Source organism: Pteropus vampyrus, unplaced genomic scaffold, assembly GCF_000151845.1.
Source record: "Pteropus vampyrus isolate Shadow unplaced genomic scaffold, Pvam_2.0 Scaffold38, whole genome shotgun sequence".
Classification (NCBI taxonomy): domain Eukaryota; kingdom Metazoa; phylum Chordata; class Mammalia; order Chiroptera; family Pteropodidae; genus Pteropus; species Pteropus vampyrus.
The window spans coordinates 263,426-277,414 of record NW_011888819.1 but is presented as its reverse complement, the minus strand read 5'-3'; the positions used below and the strand labels follow the sequence as shown (position 1 = coordinate 277,414).

At 37.6% G+C, this 13,989-nt stretch overlaps 1 protein-coding gene across 1 annotated transcript; it reads left to right on the top strand.

The window, feature by feature from the left end:
- Positions 1 to 10,363: 10,363 nt before the first annotated feature.
- LOC111738429 (keratin-associated protein 15-1) lies at positions 10,364 to 10,816 on the top strand. Its single transcript, XM_023529542.1, has one exon. The coding sequence runs from the start codon at positions 10,364 to 10,366 to the stop codon at positions 10,814 to 10,816; it is 453 nt and encodes a 150-aa protein (XP_023385310.1).
- The last annotated feature ends 3,173 nt before the right edge of the window (positions 10,817 to 13,989 follow it).

Genomic DNA, 13,989 nt, shown 5'->3' with positions numbered 1-13,989 from the left:
TTTTTTACCTTTACCTTAAATAATTTAACTTAGGGATATTGCCATAAGAATTATCACCAGAAACAACAATTGAAGGCCTATCTATAGGGCAGGGCAAATTTCTAATCACTGAACATCTGCTCTTATTCTTCTCCTCTGAAGCTCCAAGGTGCCTTACCTCATCCTTAGCTCAAAATGCCATATATACCTCATTTTCCTTTTCTGTCTCTGAACGTCTCCTGTATGTGTGGTCTCTGACTCTTTCATCTGTGTGGGGTTCCCATATACACGTATGTAATTAAATTTGGTCAATTTCTCTTGTTAACCAGTCTTATGTCTATTTGACTATCTAATCAGCCAAAAAAACTTAGAAGGGTAGAGGAAGGTTTCTTTCTCCCTCACAATGCATTTGTTTGAGAAACTGAGTATAACATACTGTGGCAAAGAAGAGAAACAAATGGCTAGTGCCGTGGGCTGGCCTCTGCTGTGTCCAGTTCACCTGGACACTGATGCTCAGGGTTGTGAGGCTGAAAATCAGGTTTAAAAGTTGGTAAAAGAGCTGAGAATAGAGAAAGATATGTAGTTGTCCACTACCCTGCTGTTTGCGGGGCTGGTGGAAAAGGAGGGAGAACAGGATGATAAATTAGAGAGATAGTAGTGTGTCTTTTTGCAAAGCAAGGAGGATGCAAACTGCCCCAGCACTTGTGAGAAAGCCTGATTGGAATGCTAAGAGGTAGAGTCTCTGGGAAAATGAGGAGAGCCAAGGGGAGGATATTATGGTGATTGGTGATGAAGAGGACAGAGTGTCTCAGGAAGTCAGATCTCTAATACAAAGGAAAATTTTAAATAGCAATTATGCCAAACTACCTAGGAGAAAATTTACATTCTTTCTTTCCTTGAAGTTAAAAATCTTATCATATCTTTGAAATGTAAACATGACCCACAGACTGGAGGAAAAAAGGAGGTCTTTCATAAAAGCCAGAGTGCTAGAGAAGTTCCCTTGCCAAAATCCATTTGTCATAGAGCTAAGATTTTTACAAAACTATTAGAAAATAACAAGGATGAAAGAAAATGACTGCATAAGAAGAGTAAGATATGTTTTTGGTAAAAGTTTTGAAAAAGGGAGATGAATTTTGCTGAGGGAAAGGAAAACAGAATGTGTTTTTTAGATAAGTAAAGATGTAAAACACTTTTTTTGTGTGTGTAAAGGAAAAAGAGAAAGTAATTTTGTCCTAAAGTAAAATGATTGTTCAAAAATAAAAAAAAAAAGAAAAAGGACAAAAGCTGAAAAGTACATGAAACTTGCAGAAGGCATGCGGAAAACAAATTCTGAGGAAGGAATTTTATAGTCAAGCTAACATTTGAATGGTTCTGTTAGGTAGCTAATCAGACATGAGCAACAGGGGGAACAAAGGAATAGGGCCCAACCTAGAAACCATCCAAAGAACACCTCGATGACAGTAGAATTCTGGGTAGGTACATGTGCAGTAGGCAAAGAGTTATACAGCAGCCAAGTGTCAATCAAAATGACCTTGCCAATCACCTAGGAACGCCTTTGGAGCCACCCATCATGGCCCAAACATAATGCAGACATTCCCACTTCTGGGTTCTTTCGGGTTTTTGTTGTTGATGTGGTTGCTGTTACAGCGCTCTGTTACAGCTCTCATCGCTAAAACCACGTGCCTTCCTGGAGCACGCTTTGTCTTTATAAATATACTTTTAATAAATCTTTTCTAAATCTCACTGACCTGTGTCAATGAGGAAGAACCGAGGAAAAATGCCAACTACACTTTGTGGCCGTTATCCCTCTCTGTCCCCATACACTGGGGTGACTCTGGATTTCACATCACCCTAGAAGTAACAGTTTATTTAATTTAAAATTTAAAAAAGGGGGGAGGAATTTTAATATCAAAAGGACACTGGTACAAAATTAGAATTTGGTTTTCTCTTTGTTAAAGAGACAAAGTTTTAGATTATTGGTCTTCCCTTAATAACAAATTGTAAGCAAAAGTTTCTTTTTTTTTTTTACCTTTAACATAATCTGCCTTGGAGGGTGGGGGGAAGATCCTGTATCTTATGAAAATATTTCCTGTGCTTTATGTTGTCTTTACAAGTCATCTTTTGTGTGTGTGTATGTGAACTCTCATCAGACCTTTAACCATGGCCATTTTTAAGTCTTTTGCCATTTGCATACAGTTGTTTTACTCTCTTGCTTTTGCAAAGGTGCCCTGCCAAGGTGCTTCATCTTCAAAGAGATTCATAGACAGACTCTGACAAGTACGGTTTTCTGATAACGAAGATCAATTTGCCTTCATGTTGGAAGGAAAATAATGAAACTTTCAAGTGCTTCCCCAAGGATACGTGCATAGCCTCACAGTATGTCACTGGATGGTAACCCGAGATCTGGCCCTTTCCTTTTTTCCCAGATGAGTAAAATGGCCCATTACATTGGTGACATAATGTGAGCATGTGAAGGCTTGCCTCTGCAGCAGGACACTCTGCAGGCTTTGCTGGAGAGGATGGGTGATGAACCCATAGAAAATTCAAGGTCTAGCACCACTATAGGTTTGGGGAGTCCTTTGGACAAGTGAGACAAGTGTTGTCCCAGAAGCTGTTTGATGAGATGCAAAGCTCTCCAACCCTTAAGAATGTCAAATAAATGCAAGCCGTTATAGGGGTTTGGGGGTTTTAGAGGATTTTTATTCCCCACCTGGCCCATTGTTTCCATTTCTTATGCTACTTGGTTAAAAAAAGAAAATTAAAAAAATAGGCACATGTGGGACCGGGGATCAGAGCAGCAAGCTGCCTTTGAGAAGTCAAAAATACTAGTGAAGCAGATTAGAGCTCTGGGCACCTCCCAAGCGGGGCAATGATTTGAGCTAGATGTGTCTGTGACTCCAGCAGGTAGGGGTCAGGAACTGTGGCAGAGACAACAGAAGGAGAGCGCGTGCCCTTAGAATTTTGATCCCAGCTCTGGAAGGGGGCAGAAACCTGATATACTCCCACGGAGCAAGAGTTCCTAGCAATGTACCCAGTGCTCCTCCAGGGGGAGCCTCTCAGGAAAAAAAGAACAATAGCAGCCAGTGGGCTGAACTCAAAACAGTTTGACTGGTGACCACTCATAACCCCTGGCCATAAACTCTTTGCATAACAGTTGCTCTGTCCTAAAGAGCTTAATCCTATCGCTTGGACAATGGGAAGGCAAGGGTGGATGATTCATGAGCGGGCCCTTGTGGGGCCAGGATATGTGGAGGGATATTAGGGTTTGCCTGCAAGGACCTGGGGTAATCCTCACTGTGTTCTGAATCCCCTGGCACTCCCTGACAATCAAGAAGCCGTTGCCTTAGCTTTAGTACAAGCTCCAGCAACTGATCCTTTAGCAGATATAGCAGATTATAGAAAAGGTGGCCACAGCAGTGTCTGAGTGAAATAACATATTGCCAAGGATGCTGGATTGAAATATGATGACTTGGTTTGTGCAATAGCAGCATGTCATGCATGTTCTAAACAGCATCCAAGGCAACTGCCAGAAGAGTCTGGAGCCATCCACTAGAGTTTCCAACCCGTGATAGATTAACAAATTGATGGTAATGGCCCTCTCCCTGCAAGTAAGTGTTCTAAACACTCTCTGGTTTGTGAGGACACTGCAGCTGGCCTAATCCACATTCTCCTGTCTCCACACAAACCAGGCTGCCACCACTAAGGGATTAGAGAAGTTGAGTGTTACGTATAGATATCCTTATCGACTGGACAGTGATTGAGGTCATGTTTCAAAGGTCACGATAGGCAAGATCAGGAAAACAAGCGTGACATCAAATGGAGGTTCCATCCCCCTTATACCCCACAAGCAGCAGGGCTGGCCAAAAAGAAGGAAAAATGAAATATCAAAGCAGCAGATTAATTTACTAACAAGCAAAATCACCTTGACCTGGTGGACTGAACTACTGTCCCAGACTTTAATACATTTGAATGATCCACCAGTAGGATCTGTTGGCCCATATGTCAGACTGGGGACCCTACTGAGATACCCAATATCGTGAAAGTTATGGAAGTAGCAGGAAACAGCCACTGCCCTCACTCTCACTGTGGACCAACACGTTATGCTGCTGAGAACAGCAAACCCCATCACCCCTGCAAAATAAATTATCTACTGGAATTTGCAATGGGATGTCCCACCGGGATGGGTGAGTTTCTTTGCACCCCTGGACGAGGGGGAACTACTCTGTCTCCACCTAGCTCCCGTCCTCCCCCAGTTTATCTCCTTATGTGCTGCCTCCTCCAGCCAACATATGTGGTATGCGCAACCAAGTCAAGTTCCTAAAGCAGTCAACCTCTGTCTCCTCAAGGCCAGGTGAGCACATTCTGTTCCCTATTAGTTCATTCTTTTGGCTACTATCTTTGCTCCCTGCATTCGTCTGGAGGACATTATAGCACATACAGAACTACCCTTACTAAATTCAACCAGCAAGCCTTGAATGATAGTCAGCAAAGCCTATCCTTACTGAACTCTGAAATGTCTCTAGCAAAAAAATGCTCTCTTCTAGAATAGATGGCCTTGGACATTACTGAATTCTCTGTGTTCATACCTGATAAGTCTGCTAATGTGTTACCTTTATTAAATCACGTAAGGACACAAGTAAATACCCCGGGTGATCCAATCCCCAGCCTAGGGGACTTAATAAATTAACAGTTTTGATCATAGGTGTCTTGGTGGAAAAGACCATCAAGGAAATATTTTAGGAAATATTATCTTACTCTGTGTTTTCTCTTACATGTGCCTATACTGTGGTCTCTGCCTCCAATGCAGCCAGATAGTTACCAAACAATCCAACTCTGTGCTAGTGAACCCGTTGCTCGCCCTCAGGGCACATTACGAAAAAGAGGATATGTGGGATTGTAAGAGCCAGTCATTAGGGTAGAGAGTTAGGGAAGGTCGTCAAGAAGACGTGATTGACCCCAGAGCTGGACCTCAGCAATTGAATGTTTCCCACTCCCTCGCCCATGCTTGAGATGTATGCTTTGCTTGCCTTCTCATGCTAGACACTGCCCAAGGACACAGCCTGGAAATGTGGTGTTGAGATCATCTGGATTGGGTACGTGACTGGGTATAGAACTGTACCCCGTTAGGACTTTTATAAACTTAAGATCCGATAGTGTGTGGGGAAAACTACTATTCCTGCAATCAATCTCCCAAGACAATCCTCATAACTAAGTTCCTATGCTTATTGGATCTGCTACCTCCCAATCTGTAGTGTTCTAGGTCTCTCCCTTCTCTGTGTATAGGGCCGGGAAGTTTCCAGGGAGATTGCAAAGCAACACTACCGTACACCAAATCAGTAATTCTCAAATTTTCCACTAACTCCACCTACTGGTAGCTTGATGTATATTATTTCATCTTGCAGGTTGTGGAAAGAACCATAACAGTGTGGGCTAGGTTAGAGCAACAGATGACCCTCCACCAAATTTGAACATGTCATTTGCATCTGAGTGTAATTTGTTTTTCAGTGATCCCTCTACATACTCTCTTTGAGAGACAAGTGACAGTTCTTTTTTATTCAGGAAAGGTGAGCAAAGGGAAGATAGGATATGGCTTGTCTTCTTTCTGATTTAACGATGATTAAACTCTGATTTCTGTACTTGCACTTTAAGTTTTACTAACTGAAACCGGGGCAAAAGCAAAGTGGAGGGTCCCTAAACCAATCATCATGTTTGCTAATTCAATTGTTATTGATTATAAATAAAAAGTGAAACATCTAAGGTAATTATCAAATAGGGCTCAAAGCTGAGATAAACGAAATGAACCAAGACACATGGTTACTCTCCTGGGAAGAATCTAGATACCTTTAGTAATGTTGTCTTTCACTTAATGGATATATATTTGAGACATAGTTGCTGGTTCAGGGGGTTATCAGCTGCCTGGATATTTAGTTAAATTCTGTAACAAGAGAATATTTGCATTGGTTTTGAAGGAGGTTTTTCGTTTGTTTGTTTGTTTTCGATAAAATGCTATCAATAAAATAACTAAAAAAATAGGAGCAAATTTGGACTTTATCAAACTTATAGAACTGATACACAAAGTTTTGAGACTGCTTGCTAATAAATGTTGGAATGTGTTAGGATATTTCATTGAGAGACTTGATTTCTTATATGGCAGTGAAACTGGAGGCACTGAAGCCTTCACCAAATCTAACTAACGGCTAACTTCTTAATGAATAGCCTAATTCCAATTTGTCAACATTTTTAGGATATATTTGGTCAATTTAATATTCATTACAATATGTAATTATTTTGTCTAAAAATATCAAAGTCTTCAACTCCCTACAGAATAAAAGGCCAGTTCTTAGCTTGTTTGTAGTCTTAAAAATGTGTTCCTAGATTTTATCATATAAAGGTATTAACAGATGGAGTAAACACAAAAGGTACAATAATTTCTTATATACCAAAAGGACATTGAGCAATTTTACTTTTTAAGGTAAAAACTTTTTACATGATAAATAGTAGATACAGAAATATCTATCCAGACATTTGGAAGTAGCTTTGAAGACAGAGTAAACAAATAATATTAAAGCTAACATGTGGATGTACTATAACATTTTTATTTAAACTTACAACATTTTTCCACTTGGTAAAATGTGAAACAAATGCACTAAGGGGAGATATTAAGAAAAAAATATGCTTCAGTATTGCATGTCTGTATAACTACAAAAGAAACAGTTTTAGCATCTTTATTCAATGAATATATTTTCCAGTTACTGGAATTCAAATTATTCTTAATTTATAGTAGATAACAGTAAAAGTCAAATTTATAAGCTAATGATAGGACAGGAGATCAATAGATAGTATGGATCTTGATATAGTAGGTACTGTGTTAAATCTCTACATAGTAGATACTGTATTTAAACCTAAGATTAGTAGAAGCCAGATCCACAGCCTGATTGGTAAGAAGCAGACTGGCAACTTCCAGAAGAGAAATTAATTGGATGGGAAAAGCTGGATCTACGACTTAGGTAGGAAAAGGCACTGGAACCACAACTCACTGATTGAAAACCAGTGGAGCCAAACCCCAGAGACTCAGAGTAAGTTGTCCGTCAGGGTCTTCAGAGCGTGGAGGTCCTTTGGCGGTAGCAGGATGTCTGGCAAGGTCTGGGCACCACACAGTACGTCTGGCAGCTGGTGGGCTCACAGCAGGTGTCCTGACAGCCACTGTAGAGAGGGGAGCCCTGCTGGTCGGTACTGGGAGAGCAGAGACCAGTGCTGTAGACCAGGTTGCTGGGTTTGCACACATAGACCCCAAGGGAGCGGGAGGAGAAGTTCCCAGAATAGCAGTTGTAGAACTTTTTGACAGATGCGACCTACAATGAGAAGGTTCTGATTTTGAATGTCACTCCTTGAATGGGGCATTTATATACCCTTATCACTGGGTGTGTCATCCACATAGCACATAAAAACATGTTACCTTCGGCTTTTAATTGAATTGAAAAGATCATTGCAGTCATGCATATGTAGTTTGGTGGTTTTACAACTAGAAAGTGCAGAATGTTTGCATCTTGGAAGTCGGATGATAGTGTTGAATCTTCAAAGCTGTTAGTCATCTTCCTCTACCAAAGGTCACCCCGCAGATCACTCAGAGAACTGCGTTAGAGGTAGACAGTGTCTGAGCTGAGAGAAGCTGGCTAAAATTAAAAATAATTGATACCCCTTTCACAATCTGTCTCAAAATTGTTGCCATCTGGATAGCAAAATTACTAACTAACTGATCTATTCACAGTCATTTCTTTTAAACAAAAACATGCATTGATTGTTGCCAGGAAGTGGCAAAGTTACTTAACAAACAGTGTCATCAGGAAGCAGCAATGGTATTATGCAAGATATATGAGGATCTTTTTTTCAATTGGATCTCAATTTGAATGGCTTTAGTGAAATATTAACTGTGACATTCCTTTATTTCCCATGCTCCTACTTCAAACTGTATTCAGACTCAGAAGAGTCAATCTTAGCTTGTTTTTCTTTCGTGTTTACTGTGATATGAGTTAAATATTATAAATTATTTTATTCAATTTTGTAATGTTAGAGCTACTCATCTAAAATGCTGAAAAATTGTTTAAAATAAGCACAAAACATGTGGCAAAAACGCCCTATGCATTTTTATCTCTAATCCAAGGCAGTATTTACCACTAAAAGAATTCCCCAGAATCTGGACACTGTTCTTGTTCTAAAGAAAGTTTGTAAAGTAGTTAATTGCCTCGAAGTATCGGACCAACGGAGTCATCTTAAAGAGATTCTTACTTTGCTTCAGAAAGGCATGTACATCACTTTGAATTAAATTGTTTTCAGGTGTTCCCGACAAGTATTACGACATTTCTAAAATAATGGTTATATTTTTTCTTGTTCTATTTACTTGTATTCTACCCGTGTGTAGTAGGGTAAGGAAGATTGAGACCTCGAGGAAGGAGAGAGATTGAGAAGGCTTGTCTTGCTGTGGCTTCTGTACTGTCTGATGTGTTCATTTAATATAAAATAATTTCCACTTCTCAACAAAAGTGTTTGGGTGCAAAAACCTCCGTTTTGTTGAGAAAAGATATTAAGTTCAACATTATTTAATATCCGATCTCATAGAATATTCTTCCACAGAAATAGCTTACATAAGAGAGGATGACATTGAAGCGAACAAGCAAATTGAGTTTAGGTGAGTTAAATATTTATCTGGATGTTTTGATGTTCAATATTTTATTGACAATTAAAACGAGAAGGTTTTGAATCTACTAGAATGTTTTTTTTTCCTATTCATAATAAAAGAGCCTAATAAGTAAAAATTATTTTTTTATAAACAGAGGACAAACTATGTTCCCTAATAAATGAAACATGATTGAAGAGCAATTTGTCTATTCAAAATGTTCAGACTCATAAAGTCTACTTTGGGAGAGTATTTAGCAATTATCTGCAGTCCTCCCCTGATTGGAACACCATTTACAATTTTCTGGTCGGATCTTCCCAGAGCCCTCAAAATGAAATCTCATTACCTACAAAAGTAGCTCCTTTTAGATTTTTAGCTGAATCTTCCCTTAACACTTCCACCTAGTAATTTCTATTCCTCAGTGAATGAGTCTCAGTTCATTTCCATTGAACGACATATCGGCTACTGAAGATTGATGTCTTAAGAGATTTGCCTATTCCCACAGGTTATTTTAAGCCATTTCCTGAACTACCCCATTTACAGTTAGCGATGATGAACTTTATGAAAGAGCCTAGAAAAATACTTATGTAATATTAGCCCTCTAGGCAGAACATACATGTGACTTGATACATGTACCACATATGAGATCTTCCCAAATACATTCATTCTCTATTTCACACCAGCATCTGTTTTGAAACCCTCGCCATTTCAATTTATAAAGGTGATTTGTAATTATGAATTCTTCAAATACTTGATCTTTCAATGAAGTCTACATGGAGTAAATACCTAATTTCTTAATTTTCTTTACCTTCTGTAGTAAAAGTCCCACCCCGTGAGAGGAAGCTAAGGGTATAAAGGCCTATTTTTTATGTATAGTGCTGATTATTTAGTTCTCAATAGCATCAACACCACCAGAAATTACTTAAAATTTATGGGGATGGAGAATTTCTGATAATTTAATTTATTGGTAACTTCTATCAAGAAGCAAGTAAAGTTCAAATCAAGGATTCCTTGACTTACGTATCTTTACAATGTAATTTTCAAAGCACTCCTAAAAATATTGGACCCTTTATTTTCACATCAAAAATTCATGCACACAAAGGTGGCTGGGGTACTTGTGCTATAAGAAAACTATCAAATGTGTTTGACACTCATTTAGTATTTCTACCAATGAAGGGTTCTTAGTGGGTTCTTTTCCTATAAGGTCCACAAGATTTGGAAGACGGAACAGATATTGAGGATTTTTTCCTGCTCTTGATTGGTTTCCTAAACTGGAACAAAATAAATGCCCTCTCCAGACTACAAAGGATTTTTAAAGCTTTAAACACAACAAAATTATCACTGTGTTATGCATTTGATACGATATATTCAAAGACAGGATGAATAAAACACCAATCTTTTAGGTACAATTATGGTACAATTACATTCATCAACCCAAGCTAGATGAATGAGAAATGACATTTATGCTTTGTGAACAATTGCTTTGAAAAACTAATGAAATTCTTTCCTTTAAAAGTCTGCATTCATAAAAAAGGTCTTTGAAGGTTAATGTGTTTCATTTTTTATTGGAGCCTAATTAGGCATTCTTATTAAAATGGGCACATGCTACCACACCCATCACCAGGGTATAAAAGTGTCCAGTATAGAAGGGAACATTCACAGTCACAAACTCTTCTCTGCAACTCAGCTGAACTCAGAACTCCTGACAACATGTCTTACAACTGCAGCTCTGGAAACTTCTCCTGTCGTTCTCTTGGAGGCTACTTGCAGTATCCAGTTTCCTCCTACAATTCTTGCTACCCCAGAAATGTTGTCTGCTCTCCCAGCACCTGCCAGCTGGGCTCCTCTCCTTACAGTGGCTGTGAAGAGACCTGCTGTCAGCCCACCAGCTGCCAGACGTCCTGTTCTGTGGCCAGATCCTACCAGACATCCTGCTTCCGTCCAAGGAATTCCATCTTCTGTAGTCCCTGCCAAACAAATTACGCTGGATCTTCAGGATGTGGAAGTATTGGCCTTGGGCCTTTTGGTTATGGAAGCCCTGGCTTTCAGACTCTGGGCTGTAGGTCCAGCTTCTGCCACCCAACTTACTTTTCTTCCAGGAGTTGCCAGTCTACTCGTTACCAACCAGCCTTTAACTCTCACTGTTTTGGATCAATTTGCTGAATAGCTTCAATTATCTCATGCCTATGTCTGCATTTCATGAAACTTTAGCATTCATCCTGTCTAATATGTGCAATTACTGACTATCTGCGTGACCAGGATTTGCCGTCACAGTCCTCTTGGAAGTATATGATTCACTGTGGACAAAGTAACCTTGATCTGTTGCCTTTTTCTAAATCAGATATATGAGATATATCTTAAATTTTCACTCTTATGCTAAAGCTCAGAATCACTTCTTTTATTTTCTTTCTAAGATTGTGTTCTTATTTTTCCTAGGATTCTTTCACATAACTGTATATTAAATAGATATGGCATCTAAAATAAACTTATTTCTCTAGAATGAATTATGGCATTTCGTGTTTTTATTTGTATGGTAGTTTTAGTGAATGCATCCTGTACTTTCTACTGTCTTCACTAGGAAAACATTTCTTTGGTCTTCTTTGTTTCAAATGTTCCATTATTATTTTGCTAGATAGAAAATAGGAAGTTTAGAGGAAAATTTAATTATATGGCATATGTTATGGGTCTTAAGAAATTTATATCCCCTCATAAGTACATTTGTTCATATATTTGCTTCAGAAAATTTTGTTTTTAGTTAGGCATTCATTGAAAAAAATGTTTATCGAGTTTCAATTATAGAGCAGGCATTATGCTAAACAAAGACACAAATTCTCTGCCTTCACAGAGTTCACACACATATATTCTAACTCACTGTCATGTAGCAAGTGCAGTATTTGGATGAAAACATAAGTTCCAATGGGAGCACAAACAACAGGGGCTTCAAAGCAGTGTGAGGAAATCACGTAAAACTCATTGCCAGCAGAAAAAGTAAGATATCACTTCATATAAAAAATAAATCTTGCTGTTCTAATGTGTTAGCTGCAGTCTTTTGAGAAATAGCTGCCAAATAAGATATGACATGAAAGAGATTTGCTGGGGCGGGGAGGGGGAATATTTGTCAGGGAAAATGGGGTGGTAGCTAGAATGTTCTGGCGGAAGCTATTAGACCACAGTTAAGGTCCAAACTCGGTAAAAGAGAGAGGGAAGAAAGGAAAGAAGGGAGGATGATTGAGTTAGAATAATCTTCTTCAGGGTGGCTCCAAGAAAGGTTTGGTTAGGCACCCATTAAAGGAATTCCCTGTCTCACAGAGATGGGCCTGACTTCATGTTCCTTCCAAGCTATCACTGGCCAAGAACAGAGCACAGATGAAATTGGCAGCGACAGAGCTGACCATAGACCACATTTTTTCATTTTTTCTTTTTTTTGAAGCTTTGAAGATGATGTCACAGGTTTTACTCTCTAAATATCTTAACATCTCAATTCATCATAAGAGACCTTTATCGACTATAAACTTCTTCAAATATTTCATGCTAACATAGACCAAATATTCATGCTAACTAGTCCCTACGCAAAGAGATTTATGTTTCTAGTATGAGAAAATGAGTTTAAACAAATATTTATTTGTCCCTGCTGTGTGTCGGGGTTTATGCTGGGTCCTGGAGGATGCGAGTTTAAGTTTAATGGAACTGACACACAACCATCAGCAGTACTATAAACTGTGACTTTAGTTAGACTGAGTTTGTACTAGGAAGGTTTTTTGGCATATACTTTTGGCATGGACATCATACTTATAAGTTTAAATCTTATTATATAAGAAACTGGAGATTCAATGTAAATTTCTGAGTAGTAATTTTAGAAATTTATTCTTCCACCCAAATTTAATATACCTTTTAGGGGACAGAATTTTAAATAAGAACTTTGATTTTATTGTTATCATCAATATTTTATTTGTAATAATATTTGCAATTCATTTTTTTCATGTTTTATCATTTGGAATACTTTTGGCTAGAAAAGTATTAGAAATATTTTATAGTTTGTGGACAATATCCTATTTTTCAACTCTTGTAGTTAATACCAAATTATATTGTTAGGTCTTTGTTGTTGGCTGAAAACAAGATCACAATATTTAAAAAGTTTCATTATAGACCAAAATAAAAATTAGTTATGAAAATTTAAATCATAAGTCTATTCACTTTTATGTTATTTTAAAAAACAGTAGTCAAATTGTGTGGGCTTTTATTTTTAACAATGCGTGTTATAGCAATATATTTTTATAATCCATAAAACAACACAGAGAGTTGAATTGGGTATTAGTTCAGTTATCTTTTGCTTTGCACTGTTTCGTTTTTAAAAAATAAGACATCTGCAGTACAGAGAACTTAATTTGTCCAATATCACACAGCTAATCAGTGGTATACTGAAAATTCAATTCTATTTTTAAAACCATTTTTTTAAACCATATCACCCCATGCAAGGAGTAAAAATAAATAGATAAAGGAGCACTCACCTGTATGATGCAAATCATCACAATCTTCTGGGTAATAAAGTGTCTCTATTCCTTATTAACATTTTCTAAGCATTTGACATCAAGGAAATACTGAAAATTTCTTTTCCAAAGATCTCGTAGAATTCAGTTATTAGGAATGTGTACCATTAACAATTTGAATTTCTATGGATTTATTTTTTAAAGCCCAGTAAAAGGTAAAATGCATGCTGAAAATATTCCAAATAGATATAACAGTATACATGATAAAGTATCTAAGAATATTTATTTGAGCAAGTGGAGTAAAAATTGAGGAGCGATGATATAAAAGAAATAGTATGGAGAATTGGACAATATTGCATGCAAAGAGAGGTTCTACCTAAATTTTGACACTTTACACAAAGACAAGAGTGTTCATTCAGAAGATCTAAGTAAAAAGCAAGCTTTCTTGTGTAAGATACAATGCATTCTCAATAAGCTCATTGGCTATTACATTCTCATAACTACAACATTAGAGATTTCTAACTATTATGATGTTGACTTAAGTGATTCGGTTTTACATAATTATTGAGGAAACACAAAAAGAACCAGCAAGAAAATTAAAAATATGGGACTTTTTAATTTTGTTCTTTCATACGTATTGCTCGGAATATTTTCACTGCGTATTAAAATAGAGTAATAAAATTCTGCAATGATAAATTCTAAATTGCTCAAACTCATAGTACCAGGCTGCTATGAAGCAGTGGTCAGTTGATTACAAATTCATTTTATTCCCTTAAAAATTATAAAATCTGCCAATCATGTACAAATTCTATTATAAAGAATTAGAATTCATTTAGTTTATAGAAGGAA